Source organism: Saccostrea echinata, unplaced genomic scaffold (genome assembly GCF_033153115.1).
Source record: "Saccostrea echinata isolate AGI-Se365-2 ecotype Australia unplaced genomic scaffold, CSIRO_AGI_Sech_v1 ptg000058l, whole genome shotgun sequence".
NCBI lineage: Eukaryota > Metazoa > Mollusca > Bivalvia > Ostreida > Ostreidae > Saccostrea > Saccostrea echinata.
In genome coordinates, this window is record NW_026889807.1 from 2,412,997 (window position 1) to 2,429,406 (window position 16,410).

Below are 16,410 nucleotides of genomic sequence, written 5' to 3' on the forward strand. Positions count from 1 at the left end.
CTGGAAAAATATATAACATACGCAACTTGCATTTTGTGACGTTATCTTTACCGGCGTTTTTCTCATTATGACGTCAAAATACATAAGGGCCCTTTTCGCATGGGACGGCTCATATGTAAGAGAATATACTCAAGATAAGACATAAATAAACATTGAATGCCATATTTTATAATACATTAAAATATCAAAGATAAGACATGATTGATCACCCAATGATATTTAAGATGAACTTGTTTTGTCTTAGACGGTCCTTTTATAAATATCTTAGAAAGATGTATGAATAATGGAGATAACGAACTCAAAAGCTCAAAACTCCACTGAAGCAATACAAATCGGGAGCAGATCAAAACAAGGGCATCTAAAAACATAAGAGGTGGGATCAGGTGCCATGGAAGAGTAAGCATCCCCTGTCGACCGGTCACCACCGCCGTATATTCATTGACATGATCGGGTAATTATATATAAACGGAAAAATCCGTAGACAATTTAGTGTTTAAATAATGGTCTAACAATTAGTACGAAAAAAGTCAGTCATCATTTGACTTACTGATATATTGTATTTGCTGAAAAGGTCATTGTACCGACCATAGAACTTGCGAAACCATGACTTTAAACGAGATATTCTTGTTTCATCAACTTGTTTGTCAATAGCTTGCCTCGTTTATAAATTGTTCGTTTGTGGAGCATTTTCTTGCGTATCGAACCAAGTAGGAGATATAAACCCCATATGCAGGTGGAAGGGTATATTGCTATATAAGTAAGGGAAGTTGACGATAGAAATGCTATTCATCAAGTTTATCATAAAGTTTTTTTGTTAGGTTACCAAAACGTCTTTTTATGGTATAATATTCAAATATGAAACAGATGTATCAGACTCTGTGGTATCTTTTATTTCAATTTCATATATGATTTGTATTTAAACTTATAAATTTCCTTCGTATTTGAAAGGTAAAAAGAATAACAGCTTCGGCTTTTTTTATGAGAACACACAGTGGGCAAACTATTTCGTTGGGTGAATTGCTGAGTCCAATAAATTTTATGCTATATGTATGTATTGAAGAACTTGATAAAAGCAATTAACGTGACATTGACAGTGAAATATTTAACAGTGTAATGCTTGATCCATCTACCCTTCACAAAAAACCAGCAGGGAATATAGAGCGTTAAATTTAACCAATTATATTTCAGGAAAAACTAGATATGCTATTATCAGTAGCCTATGAGTTAAAAAAGTAGTTAGGAAAGGATGAAAGAATTTTTTTAATCGAAACTGGACAAGTTGAAAAGTGATTTGATGCAAAATAAGGAAATAAAGATTCAGGATCTGAGGGATGAAATAGCGTTAGATATTTGTAAAGGAAAATATCGCACTGACAAAAATCTCTTTTCCATGAAACTACATCTGAATAAGCTAGAGGAACAGGAAAAACATTTTTTCAGCGTATAAGGATAATCACTTTGGAGGTGCTGAACAATCCCTAAACCCATTAGATTACAACGAAATTACAGCCGTGGCTAGTAGCATTCTTGTTAAGGATGAAAATCTGATGCTAAAAACAGAGAATTTAGCGTACGCTTTATGAGGAAATGTAGCTCAAAACGGTCGCTAACTGACGAAATTTAATAAAACAATCAATTTGCACAACAAAGAAGTTAAATTCGTGTTCTAGGACATGATAGAGTTTATAAGTGCTGAGTCATACAAAAAAGTATTTATCAGAAGTAGAAAACTCGCATAAAACGCTTGATAGAATTCAATGCACGTGCTGTCTTATGGAACTTGCCGGGTGAACAAGGAAAGTGAGTACAGGTCCACACGATTCGCGTATTAAAACCCGACAAAGTACACGTGTTGACCATGACCAACAAGATGATCAAGATAAGTAGTTTGCTTGGCCTGATAGTATTACTAGTGATTACATTTGAACATTGTTTGGCAAATATGTTACATTAATCTGTAAATACAAAAAGACGTAGTCAAGTATATTTACAAATAGCTCTTCGAGAAACACAATAAATGTTATTGAAATTCCCAATCATATTCTACCCTTTTTATTTCCCTGAGCCCACTAATTACATTTTGCTCCTGTACTCTACGTGTTCCGTGAGGAAAACTGTTATTTACTTCATAAATCCAGGTCAAATGGACCGGGTGTACGTGTACCATGTAATCATTCTTCATGCTTGAATATAGGTATTCACAATTCACTTAATGAATAAACAATTATTTTTATTATAATTATGTTTTACCTTTGTGGTAATTGCTTGTGAAGGTTCGATTCATCGAGTAAATACCAAAATTATAGGTCTAGGTTTCAAGGTTTGAAATATTAAAAAAAATCTCTGATTTTAAAAAAAAGATAGTCAACCGTGCAAAAAACAGGTATATTTCGTTGGTACTACAAATTAAATATTTTGTATTGATATTTGTGATCAAATTTTTATGAGAGATTTCTTGCAATCATGAATGTTTATCGTTCTCATTAAACAATGATTCTGATTTTCTTTATCTTTAAGAACACTATAGCAGCAGCAGTTAGTGTGCATTTATCGTATATCTGTACGATAAACATAAAATTAAGACTATATTATTTTCCGATTGAAATTGCATAAACCATATCAACATCAATAATTCTGTATTTTTCAAACTATTACTTTACATTGAAACACTGTAATAATTTCAAATACTGCCATTGAGCAGGAAGAAAACTAATGTTGGTACCTGACTGAATCGTAGAAGAAACATTCAGCAGTTTTATCTTGGTGGCATTTTGATCACTTCGGATATCATCTAATGCTTTATCGACGAAGTGGGAAAAATTCCAAAATCTGTTTTCAACCATTTTCAGGCGATCATCAGTGTTCATGGCCTTTATCTCCTTTTCAAGTTGATATAACTTGCTTTCTAATGCTTCCTTCTCCTTTGACAGTGTATCATACTGCTGTTTCAGGGCAAATGTTTCATTCCATAATGTGCTAACGTCTACTCTTAACCGTTCTTTTATTTTTGAATTTCCCGATTTAAGTTCTTCATTTTCTCTCCGGAGAGCGAGGAGTTGTTTCCTCAGAAAATATATCTTAGACTCATTCAGCCTTTGAATATTTGCAAGAGTGAGGTTCTGATTATCGATTATTCTGTTATAGATGGCATCCAGTTCTTGTTGAAGTTTAATATTATCTTGTTCAAGTTTCTGATCCTTTGTTTTCAATGCGTTCAATTCTTTTGCTAAATAAAAAGGTTCTTTTTCAATATTCTGTCGCTATTTCTGTTATATCTTGAATCAAAGTATAAAGCAATAAAGTATATGTTTTAATTTAGTACTGTTCAGACTTGATTGTTTAAGAGTTATCCAAAGCGTCCAAGTATCTGCGCTTATTCTTTGTACATAATCTTCCGATTGAAATAAAAATTTTCTTCTATACGTACCTATGGACGAACAATTTGTCAACAAATCTTTGATTTTCTTATTATCCTGACGTAGTTCATCTACTTCACACAGAAGCTTTATCTGCTGGCTCCGAATTGTTTGAAAATTTTCCATTTTGTTTTCATTACTATTGCTGTTGTCTTTTTCATTCAAATAAATATACTGAGAACTTGTAAATAACAAGCCGGACAGGAACATTATTGTCCACCTCATCGCCACGATTTAAACGTTTCTCTTTCTTTTCACTTAAGTGTTTCTTGATAAATATTTAAGTATAAATACTTGTTTACAAGAAGTGTTTAAATTCACTTCCTAGAACACCCACATGTCATTAATGTTGAGTCTTAAATCAGAACACCTAACAAGAAATAAATCAGATAATTGCATATGGTATACCAAGAGCTACTGCTGCTCTCAATCCAAGAATATACACACAATATATGTATAGAATTCAAATATTTTTCTACATTGAATGTTCAAATTATTTTTCATAAACAGAAAAGGAAAAAAAAAAAACTTTTGACGAAATAAAATTCGATGTAAGTCATAAAAATTTGTAATAATTTGGATGGTTTTAAAATACTGCACATATATGCACACCTATTACTTGGATGATATCAAATATTGCAGAAAAAGTATGCTAGTAAACAGTCAGTCTTCCTCCGTGTAGATGATAAAATTTAAATAAAATGCAGTACTAAATAGGCAATATACCCGGTGATGCTGATGCATGAAATATGCCAGCTTGAAGCGTCATAGTTCATGTCCTCATGAATTTTCGAAAATGAATTTTATTTTTTGAAAATTCCCAAAAAGAAAAAAAAACATGGAAAATTAAATTCTGCAGTTATGGATGGTACCAAAAGCGTCGGTCATTCTTGCCGAACAAGTAATGATTTGATTCATCTACTTTTTAGTGTTTCCTTTTTGTCTCCTGCTTTCACTGAAAGTGGGGGACATTAATTTGCGTCCGTCCGTCCGTCTGTATTTCTGTCTGTCTGTAACACTTTCATTTCCGCGTGATATCTCGAGAACCCTTTGAGCTTTTGCTATGAAATTTTGCACAGCAACTCCCTATGACCAAAAAAAAAAAAAAAAAAAAAAAAAAAAAAAAAAAAAAAACTATTGATTTTGAGGTCAAAAGGTAAGAGTTCAAGATTATAAATTCATAAATTCTGTCCGTTTTAACACTTTGGTTTCCGCGCGATCTCTCAAGAACCCTTTGAGCTTTTGCACTGAAATCTTACATAACAACACTTTGTGGCCTAAGGAAGACCCATATTGATTTTGAGGTCAAAAAGTCAAAGTTCAAGGTCGTAAATTCATACATTCCGTCTTTGTGTAACACTATCGTTTCCGGGCGATATCTCAAGAAGTTTTTGAGCTTTTGCAATGAAATTTTATACCATAACTCCCTAGGGCTTCTCTCGCCCCTCTCAAAGTGTCCCAACCCCGTTTTTTTCAGTACTGTAATAAAAGTCGCTTTGCACTATTTTTAGCACAGGGGCATGTGGAGAGTTATTACGTATAATACAGGTTGTCGGTGGACTTTATATTCTTATTACATCTATTAGAACTGTTTAGTAAAGGCTAAATTAGACGTCATGGATTGTGTAAAATTTTGACAATATCAAACGTGAATATAAACATTATATGTGATCTAATGTTTGCATTCAATTTGCTATATAATCAAATGCCTTCGTGGTCTAGGGGTATGACTCTTGCTTAGCATGTGAGAGGTGCCGGGTTCAAACTTTTTTGCGGATTTTTTGATACTAAATGATAGTATTTAGCATGTGAAATGAAAAAGTTATGACGTCTGACCTGTACAAACTCATAAAATCATTATTACAGTGTGATAAATATTCTATATAAAAAGAATATACACATATTAAAGAATAAGCAATTAAATCTTTATATCCTTATTGCCATTTTTTATTTGCTTCAATATACATGTATACATTTAATAATTTTACAAATCCAGAAGGGGGGGGGATCCGACAGGCACCCACCCCCCCAACTGCGCATGCTGTTCTTTTTTCCCTAAGCGGGAGACACAAATTCTCTGAATTATCTTATTTTAATTCGACCCCCACCCACTTTGTTCATAAATATATTTCATAATTTGAAATTATATTTTTGCCTTATAGATAGAACTGCATATATATCTACACTTTATATATAATTCATAGTCATTGAGTAGTAAAGGTTATTTAGTGTGCCGACGCCGGCCGTGAGAGCCGATCTCAGTTTTCATGGTCTCAACCCCAAGATTTTCACTTTTAGTGCTGGGTGTTTATCGAAGGAACAGCAATTACATTTGTTATACATTTTAGGTTTGACGCGAACAGAATCGAATCAGGGTCTCCCGAGCTAGTGCCCTACCACTAGACTACAGCTACAGATAATGACTATTTGAATTTAGTCCAACATTGCAGGAAAAAATTGCTGCAGAATGCTCTTCATTCTTTCTCCTTCAATGTAAACGGCAAAGAAAATACAAAACAGCCATTAAGTATGGAAAATGAAAGTGTTTTATTTCATTGTACATTAAAATCCCCAAAATTACGATCAGTTCTGGGTGTAAAAGTAACAACATATAAAGGTTGAAAATTTGTTTCTTCTCTTTCTTTCAGCAAATTAAAATCTAGATGAAGTTGATAAAAAAGGTCGTAACTAAACCTTTGGTTTCGTGCATACAAAATGAAACTTCAAGCCACAAGAATAATCATGCCACCCTCTGTATATGGCAGCGAGAGCAACACAGTGTTCTGTGTTCCCTGAGTCTGGCTGTCCCTTATCCCAGTGGTTGTAAGTTTCCTGAACATTGATGCCGTTAGAAATATAGACAAAATTGTGGTTCTGAAGCAAATCTGTAACACCTATCCATATGTTTTTAATGCCTGAAATAAAACAAGATGCTTTTAAAAAAGTTATTTTTCTAGATGAAGATTACATTACTAATCTGAATTACAACCTTTCATTTTGCTTATATTGTTTCCACAAATGGATCTGACTGAGAAGTGCATATTTTATTGCTACTTTAGGATATATAGAGGAAAACGAGGTTAAATGCACAGTAAAAATCTTTCAGTATGTTTTAATCTAGTCAGAAACACAGATCACTTTTTTTTCATAGTTCTGTATTAATAACTGCTAATAAGATTAGACAATTCAGCACTGCCATTTGGCATTGATATTCTTTCTGTGCTATGGCTAAACTGCAGTCCACTCCATCTTGAAAATCATTAAGCTTCACCAAGACAAACCAGTACCAAAACATATCTGATTTTTTAGTACCTAGGAGAAAAATATTTTGATTGAATATTTACAAAAACTAGAAAACAAATTTTTGAAAAGAATGTTTATATATTAAAAACAAATACCTAGTTTAGACACATCGATTTTCTAACAGCCTAGGGTATTTTAATTTTCACGTAAACACAAATAACTAATTTTGATGGGCCAGTGATGGGCCATTTAAATGATGTCCAAGGGTTTGAAAATATCTTTACAATATATATTAACTTGTTTGAATTTAGTTAACAGTCAGGGAAGGTTATGAACATACATGTTGTTACGTTAAATACAATTATATTGATTCAAATGATGTAAATTAAATACCTATAATTACACCTTGAAGAAGCATCCATTTTTCCTCGGCAATTGCATTTGGTTCTACTAATGCTGAACTCATTCCATAGCAACCTGCCTAAAAAGGTAGTTTTGAATGTTAATCAAATGTTTATTATTTAATACAGGTTTCTCTTATCATGAATCTGAATATTGTTTTTGATTGTCCATAAATGCTTATAAAATATGCAATCAGCAGAGGGAACGTGTTTGGAACAAAATAAAAATGTTAGCAAGTGTACATGCAAACACACTTGCATTTTTTTTTTCGAAGATTATGAAGTATTTATCAAAACTTTTGATTTATTTTTCATAAGTTAAGTCCTTAGGAAGCATTTACACGATTACTCTGCATCAAGCGACATTGAAAATTTGTGATTTTTACATTTACGGTAATCTACGATACACGTACACTGAGACACTAATTTTTTTGCAAAACGTTTCATATGATGCACTTGAATACAATTTGTGATTTTTTTTAAGAGAGCACTTGACTCGCTTTTAAATATTAGGAGAATGTACACTCATCAAAGTTGACAAATTCTGTATAATCGAGTAAACAAAGATAGCATAACTTTATTATTTTTTTGTTGATTTTTTTAAAATTGAGAAAGAAAACAATCTAAATTGGTAACATATAATTTTTTCTGACGCTTACATTTTCACATACACCCCTACACAGTAACTGAAATGAATGTAAACTGTTAACGCAATAGCTTCACCCGTTTCTTAAACTTTATATAATTATTTCTAATACTAACTACAAAAACGCTGATTCAATTAGTATCAGATATTATATGAAATAGATAATTCACCGAATTTGTTTTTAAGATAGTATTCTGAAAAGCTCAATTGACTTCAATTTATAATAATAGTTATATTTATATTCAAATAAGAACATTTTTAAAAAAAAATAAAATACTCTAAGTTACTCTAAGTTTTTAACAAAACTGCTGTAAACAACACGTGCCCCGGAAGCCACACAACTGGAGCACTCGCCAAATGACACCAATCAAGGAATGTTTACGTTCGGCGACATGATAATTAGATTCAGTGAAAGTCAGCACTTTCAGTTTTGCTTAGCTCTAAATCGATGTACATGTACGTGTAAATTTTAATAAACAATTTATAGTGATCAATTACACTTTGAATCGAAATTTACTTTAAAAAAAATATCTTAAGCATGATTTTTTATCCTTTTTAGCTTTTTTTTTATTATTAGACAAAATGATTTTACTTAAATGTTTTGCCAAGCCAAACAAAATATTTCGTATCAATACAGTGGTGCATGTATATGCGGCGATCTAAAAAGTCCGAAACTTAATTTGACGATCGACACGAACCCCAAACAAGGTACATAGGGATATACAAGGTATACACGGAAACTCTGAACTAAATGTCGATCAGTTACTAGCATCCAATCCTGGACCTTCAGTCCTTTGATTGACGGGGGTTGTTAGACCAGGTGAACTCGAAGGAGGTGCTTCTTTTCTGTCGCTTTGAATTATCAGAAAAAATGAATTAAATGCTTATCTATATATAGACTCACAACAGCATCCTTAAACGTTGTTGTTGTCTTCGAAAAATAGTAGCAATGGTCACCAAATGGAATCCATCCAGTCTCACAAACTGCAAATAGTTTGCACTTTAATCTAGAGCATTATAAAAGAGCGTAAACTGCTTCAACACAATTAATACCATAAAATTTGGGTAGCTATGAAATTCATTACTTATTGTTTAATTTTCAGTCATTTAATGTAAGAAAAGAAGACAATTGCCTTTCAAAAAGACTTCAAATTGTAGAAAATTAAAATGTAACGTCAGGCGGATCGCTACGTTTTTGACGCAAGCGATTGTGACGTAGGCAACACAGTTTATAGGATATAAGATAATTTTTTTATCCAATCAAATGACGTGTCACAACCAGAATTAGTTATGTATATTGTACGCACAAAATATATAACCATCAGCCTCCCTTGATCCCATAATGTGAATGAATTAAGGGTACTTTTGCATTGAAATTTGTAATGTACTCATAATCCTACACTATATGTTAAGACAAATTACAGTCTTATGCATCTTTGAGAATACATGTATATACCATTATTTGCTAAAATTAAAAGAAAATAAATAAATAAAACAAACTATGAATAAAATGAAGCATAATGTTAGAATTTGTTTGTTAAAAATCGTATCTTTACTCTTTAATCAAGTAAAATGCATACAGATTTCACACATTTCAGTCTCTGATTCCACTGTATGAAACTAGATGCATCATTTCTTTAGAATTATATATTGCCCTTTCCTACCTATCACAGTATGTGTTAATGATACATTTTATTGCTATTGAGATAATAATTGCAAATATATACTTGTATTTATATTGAAACGTAATTTAGCAACATGTCCTCCTTGTCAGCCCCCCCCCCCCTTCCCCTCAAGTTCAGCTCCCCGGAAGTCCAGATATGTAGTAGGAATTCCACAAAGAAAATTAACTAAACAACACCATTCCAAAGTGATGCAAAGGGATCACAAAATGCTTCATCATGAAAATTTCGACTAGAAAAAAAATATTAAGCGTATATATCAATAAATAAATGTATGTGTGCAATAATAGCTTACCTCGTTTAGAATTTGTGATGGTTGTCAGTCCAAATATTATACTTAGTCGCCATTCTAATTGCATAGGGACTAAAACGTGTTGTTTGAATGTACGCCGTATTATCTAATTTGAATTACTGCACGATAAGTGGTGAACAAAAAGTTTTTTTTCAAATTTGAATATAAGACCACATTACAAGTGAAATATATGAAAAAAAAATTACATGTAAAAATAATTTTAGTTTAGAAAATGACACTGGCGGTATCCTAGAAAATATGAAATCTGCTTTGTCAGTGTTATGTTATGTGTGAGACGTCTCAGGAGGTTTTTAAAGTAATAAATCAATGAAAAACAATTTAATTTTCAGTGTATTTACAGCTGTTCCTGTATGTGTACATTGCACAGTACAAATAAGTTGTGCATAGAAAGTATAGGCACTTTTTTGTGATACATAATAAAACAGGATACCGGTTCCTTTTAGTACATAACTGATTTAGGAAGAATAAAATATGGCTATTTACCAGACGATTAGATTTTCTATTCAGACTTGTCACGTGATGTGGCACTCACATGATTTTGCAAATAAACTTGCATTTTTGAGGTCATCTATAAATTTCAATAACGCTAGGGCATAATCAAATCAAAATTCTAAGTGCTACTACAAAAATTTTCAACACCCATTGCAATCTGTGAAAAGTGCTGCGATCCTATATACCGTATTTACTCGCCTATAAGTCGGTTTTGGGAGTTAATTTCGGTCTTAAACTCTGTGTCCGACTTATAGGCGGGTCAAAGATAGATTGGTATTTTTCTGTACGTCGAAAGGTTGTATTTTATAAACAATTCTTTATATATTATATCTTTTATCTATTCTAAGATTATGCTTAAAGTATACAAGTATTATACATTTTCATAATTTTATCTAAAGTGTGAGTTACTTATTTTTATAATGATTTGAAAATAAATAAAGGCGTTTATTTTTCTAAGGATATTGATTGAAACCAGGTTAAAACATAAGAGAATTGTTTTGAAATTATCAACCAATTCTGGAAAAAAAGTTGCATCGACTCATAAGCGGGTCCATTTCAAATCCGTTCAAAACAACCGCAAACGTACAACCGATTTATAGGCTGACCGACTTATATGCGAGTATATACGGTAGATTTTTTTCTATTTCATTGTTAAGATCATATTAGTAAGACTGCATGCTGAATCTTTTGCTGGTCAACTGCATTTAATGTACATGTAATTCATTTATTTTCAAGAGTTCACCAAGATCGCAGCACTTTTTAATCAGCTTAATACTTCTTGATTTTATTTGATAGCTTACTATGACCCAATGAGGGTATGCCCTAGCATTAGATCAATTTATAAGTACCCTTACTTTACCCACCATTGTACCTACATTTAAATATACGGTAGCATCAGTTTACTAGGCAATGAACATAAAATATAGGAATAAAATCATTACAAAAACAGCGCATCCAACATAATAGTTTGCCGAATATCTGAAAAAGATATTATATTTTATTATAAAATACATCTTTGGTTGTGAAAATATTACTTGATCCGCCTTTCACTGCGTCAAGTTTTAACGAATGACTTTACATCGACAAGTGCATCGGAAGCAGTGACTAGTTTATTTCTTGCTATGGGGGATTTTACTAACGACAAATCCAACATGCTATAGTATATTTTGATGTAGTTTAATGTTCTCATATAATTTAAAATCCCAAAAACTTCGTTTTGCTGAATATTTAAGAACTTTTATTTTTCTATTATGTCTTAGTCAATATTTCCCGTATAAACTAGGCCCGGTCTCCTTTTTGTAGCCTTATATGTGCTGCTTGTTATGACATCATTTCTATATGATGATCTTGAATACAGTGAAAAGAGGCTTACCTGATGAACCTTGCGAGGAAATATTTAGCAGTGCCATTTTTGATGCATTTTGATCCTCACGGATATTCTGTAATTCTTCATTAAATAAATTCGACAACATCGCTAAGCTGCCCTCCAGCTCCTTTATTGTTTTGTTCATTTGATTGTACTTCTGATGTAAATCATTGGTTTCATTTTTTAAAGAAAGTACATCCACAGTTTGAAACATGTCTACTTTTTCTCTTTCACTCACTGCTGCTTGAATAGACATTAGTTTCTGGTTAAGTTTCAAGTTGTCGTCTTTCGTTCTCTTTTCCATTTCCTCTAATAAACGGACTTCTTTTACTAAGTCACGTAGTCTTGTCTTCATGGTTTGGGTACTGTTTTTTCTATCTAATGCATCCATCACTAAGCTTTGAATTTTTTGTACCATTGAAAAACGCACTAATGTTTCTTGGTTCAAAATATCCCTAAGAGCGCTTGATGCTTTGTCAGACGTTGTACTGGGCAATACTTCTACGTTCTCCATTGTGCCATTTTCAGCTAAATTCAAGTGCGCAAATGTTTCGACAAGAGAAAGCAAAATATATACAAACTGCAATGTCCTCACTTTTTGGCGTCTTACCCCAGTAAATGCCCTCATACGTCTGTCTATTCTGCTAGAGAACATAACACTTTTATTTTATTGAAACTGAAGTTGTTTGCATTGCATGATTGAGATAAACGAAAGGAAGTCTTGAATTGTTACAACCTTGTTTAAAATCAACCTTCTTTGAATCACATGACCTTGTTTTTACTTGAGATATCTGATATGGAAAAGATCAGAACATATGTTATCTCTAATCTTAATTTCACAGGACAAATTAATTATCATTTATGCTGTTGATGTTTCTTTCTCCACGCCAAGGGGCAAAAAATCACTCGTTTCCTAACAAATGTTATCAAAGAGATTTGAACATTGTTTTAATTATAAGTTTCAAGGATTCCCGCCACCCACTATTTAAGATTTGTGCCAACTTTAAATTAACATATTAGATGTAAACTTTATAAAGCTTGAAAACTTTTCAGAGTTTTGCTTTCGTTTTTTTTTTTATTAAAAAAACAAAACAAAACAAAATAAAATGTCTTTTTTACAATGTCACAGTGTGAACAGTTGAAACATAAGAACATTATAAAATTTTTCATAAGGACAGTAAGGAACGACTTTTTCTGACCTATTTATTCGAGAGATTTGGAGGGGAATGGGGGAGGGCTTCGATCAGAGAGCAACATACGGTAACGGCGACAAAATGACATTTCAATTAAAATATCCATATCTAATTAGCAATTAACGGCAAAATAACATTCACTAAAAAATGTTTTCGTAGGGATTGGGTGGGTTTAGCACTGTCATTTTAAATTCCAAACGATAGATTTATGAATTCATCAATTTAGATGAAAAGTGTGACAGTCTTTATACAAATCTCTCATTCATTTAAGATATGTATTTTTAGTGACGCACATTAATGTTGGAAAAATATTGCATTTCACGTGATTTGAGGCAATCCGATCATATTTATTGTGTAGCACATTGTTTAAATGATAATGATATGCCTGACTTTTCTACATCATCGTTTACAAATAAAGCTTTGTTTGTGATGGCATCCGAGGTCATTCCACTTAAAAGTCGTTGAGTACTTCAAGGCACAGAGTTCAACACAAACATCAAATTGTTTTGGTCGTTGATATTCTAGTTCGTATAAGTTGTTTTTTATCCCTTAGACACAAGGGCAAAGTCAATTGTCCTTACTATATCCGTCAATCTGATCCCCCCCCCCCAAAAAAAAAAAAAAAACAAAAAAAAAAAAAAAACAACAAAAAAACTAGATCAGATATTAGAATTAGAATTACAATTCAATATCAAGAAAGAGGTTCTCTTTATGCATAAAATTACCCTGACCTTATACCAGTTAATTGACTATCATCCTCTGTCCCCTTTCTACGTAAAGGAGAAAGGCCTCAAACAGTCCATTCTGTGAGAGAAAGAACTAATCGAGGGCCGTAGAATGGACAGTTTGAGGCCTTTCTCCTACTTAAAACATGATTTCCTTTGTTTTAAGAATTAAATAAAAATGTACAATACTGGTATCAGATATGACAGGTAGCACACATACAATGACAAGTTCATTGTTTACAGAATGGACAGTCACAGGTAAGCTGGGATGCAGAGCAATTTGTTGAATACTCCTTGTGTTTTCAAATGCAAATAACAAAAGGTTTTGTCTAAAGAATGGACTGTTACAGGTGGATTTTGGGGGATACTTGTATTTATACAAGGATGCGATGCTTCAAAATCAGTTGATAGTTTGTGTTGTAAAGGCATGCATGTTTTCCTCCGATGGAGAGAGTATATGGATGGAGAGAGTAAATGACAGAATCAAAATCTAATGAACTAAAAGATGCACAAATTCAGTGATAGTTGGACCTTGGAACAGAGAATAGTAAGAGTAAAAAAAAAAATATTGGCCAAACTTTGACCCAAAAATGAATTTCTTCTTCGACAGATAATCAAATTCGAATCAAACCTGGAAATGTTTTATTTGAATTCAATTTTTGAGGATATATTGACTTCAGCAGTGTAATGGCGAGATGCAAATTGTGTTCTGAGTGTTGGATAAGCCACGAGCCAAACGTCGACCTGAAAATGTATATTTCAAATCAAATCTAGAAATGTTTCAATATTAATTATTTTCTAGGGAAGCAGTGTAGTGCTCATGGTGCAAACTGTTTTCTGGGTGGTGGATTTAGTATTAGCCGTACTTCATTCTTAAAATGGATTCTTCTCAAGGGAATGATGTTTTCGAAATTTAAATCAAATATGAAATTGTGTCATTTAAATTGAAAATTGAGTTTTGAGTAATGAAATAATGGGCATTATTCATGGATTTAAAAGTTAAAATCGTGCGGATGCTGTGCAGACATTGTTCTGGATTAACTTAGATCTCAACGTTCTTTTTGTTATTTACATGTAAATTAAATCGTATTTAATGTATTTGTTTTGTTTCCTCTTGGGTACATTCCAAAGTTTACCTGTAACTCTCCACTCTGTTTGTTTTAACTGTCCATTCTTTTTGAAAAAAAAACTGAAAGAAGGAATGGACAGTTTTCCAAAAAGAATGGACACTTACAGTTGAATTAATGAATTGTTTGGGGAGTTAGCTCAACAAGGTTTACGTCACAATCATGTTTTAAATAAATATGAAGTAGAGACTTAGCGTTTCATTTCCTATAACACAATTTTCTTAAAGAATCTAATAGAATATCTTGAGTTTTATTTAATATTATATGTAATTAAAAAAATTGCAGGCTTGTATAATATTCCAATTTAAACATATGATGAAAATTTTGTATTTCTATCAAAATTATTTCAAAGGTTTTATTGATTTGAAATTTTGACTGTTTTCAGTTTATTGTCTTCGGGCCAGGTATTGGTAAACTGGCATTGTGAAATTACAATGTTCTTGAATTCTTGAAAACTGATTTTCAATAGATGTGTATTACCAGGTGCTCAAGTAATATTTAGTGCATTGTCGACCAAAACTAAATAATTTGACTTTTCTTTCTCTCAAAAATTCACAGGGCCAAATAGTACCTACATGTAAGTGAATATTGCTCTTTATATAGAAGTTTGAAATAGGAAACGGTATTTTTATTATTATCATTTTTAATTGTAAACATACCTTGTACCCTTAGCTGCATATCTTCTTCAGGACTCTGAAGCTCAAGAATGTTTGCTCCAGGAGCGGCGCTGATGCACCATTCCAAGAAAATATTGTCAAATTACTCCCACAAACATTGTAATTACTTACACAAAATATCAGAAAGTAAGCAATTATTGGAACTATCTAGAAAACAGATAACCATTTTATCGTTGAAAGTTGATTTATTATAGGAAAACAGATGGCAGCTCCGCGATAGCTAAACCAATTCCTTCGCACTCTTTGCAATATAGAGTTATGCCTCGTGATTCCGGACGCATCCCCCCTCCCGGAATCTACCGTATTAATGAAGCGTCTGGATTAATGGTATATCTAAATATATAAATTGTTCCCCACACATTTCGTCTGGAAGGTGAATCGTTCGGATTATTTACGTCCTAAGTAAAGAAGTTACACTGAATATAATTATATGTTTAAAAAAACAACAACAAAATCAAACAAAGAAACCAAAAGAAAAAAAATTTGAATAAATAAACAAATAAATAAAAAATAAAAATAAAAAATTAAAAAATATATTAATAATAAAAATGCTCGGATTGGAATCGATATTAGATTTTTCAGTGAAGTAATACTTTATTTTATCTAATGAATAAAACTGATATTTTTACAGATGTGATATATTCACTGTGAATATATTAAAATTGTTATTTTCATAGTGAAAGTTACTACTTTGCGACAGAACTCTCCTTCCATGCCAAAAGAGTGTTAAAGAAGATTGTCCCTTTAAATAGCAAGAGTGAATTACCCAACCTGACAATAAATAAAACCGACCACATTTCTCAAATTATTTGTTAAAATCTATGCTTACAATTTTTAATCTCATTATCGCATATTTATAAAGTCGCGTTACCTAACAGCATACGCAAAAGAAAAAAAATCTAACACTAATAATAGTAATCATAAGTCAATGATTAATACGGAAGCCCGTTGAGGCCAGTTTAGAGAAAGAAATAATTTTTTTATTGCGTTTAAACGCACTAATTATTGCGTTTAAACGCAAAACATTGCGTTTAATCGCAATAATCATTGCGTTTAAACGCAAAAGATTGCGATTAATTGCAATGTTTATTGCGTTTAAAAGCAAACACTCTCGGGACATGATTTTTTT

At 32.2% G+C, this 16,410-nt stretch overlaps 2 protein-coding genes across 2 annotated transcripts; both read right to left on the bottom strand.

Annotated features, from left to right (window-relative positions):
• Window positions 1-1,950: 1,950 nt before the first annotated feature.
• LOC133174536 (STE20-like serine/threonine-protein kinase) lies at window positions 1,951-3,641 on the bottom strand. The gene is made up of 3 exons (XM_061309649.1): window positions 3,428-3,641; window positions 2,723-3,226; window positions 1,951-1,955 (listed from the first exon to the last, which is right to left on the bottom strand). The coding sequence occupies exons 1-3, from the start codon at window positions 3,639-3,641 to the stop codon at window positions 1,951-1,953; spliced, it is 723 nt and encodes a 240-aa protein (XP_061165633.1).
• Window positions 3,642-5,992: 2,351 nt separating this feature from the next.
• On the bottom strand, window positions 5,993-12,154 carry LOC133174658 (C-type lectin domain family 4 member M-like). The gene is made up of 4 exons (XM_061309748.1): window positions 11,566-12,154; window positions 8,611-8,690; window positions 7,053-7,140; window positions 5,993-6,331 (listed from the first exon to the last, which is right to left on the bottom strand). The coding sequence occupies exons 1-4, from the start codon at window positions 12,071-12,073 to the stop codon at window positions 6,105-6,107; spliced, it is 903 nt and encodes a 300-aa protein (XP_061165732.1). The 5' UTR covers window positions 12,074-12,154; the 3' UTR covers window positions 5,993-6,104.
• Window positions 12,155-16,410: the final 4,256 nt, after the last annotated feature.

What these genes read in the sequence shown, in the direction of transcription:
- LOC133174536 (XM_061309649.1), bottom strand. Translation starts at nt 3,641, where the DNA reads ATGAGGTGGACAATAATGTTCCTGTCCGGCTTGTTATTTACAAGTTCT. An exon ending in GACAAATTGTTCGTCCATAG is followed by an intron (nt 3,227 to 3,427) that starts GTACGTATAGAA and finishes CTTTTTATTTAG; the next exon opens with CAAAAGAATTGAACGCATTG.
- LOC133174658 (XM_061309748.1), bottom strand. Translation starts at nt 12,073, where the DNA reads ATGGAGAACGTAGAAGTATTGCCCAGTACAACGTCTGACAAAGCATCA. An exon ending in TTCCTCGCAAGGTTCATCAG is followed by an intron (nt 8,691 to 11,565) that starts GTAAGCCTCTTT and finishes AACTATTTGCAG; the next exon opens with TTTGTGAGACTGGATGGATT. An exon ending in TCTTCAAGGTGTAATTATAG is followed by an intron (nt 6,332 to 7,052) that starts GTATTTAATTTA and finishes GTTTTATTTCAG; the next exon opens with GCATTAAAAACATATGGATA.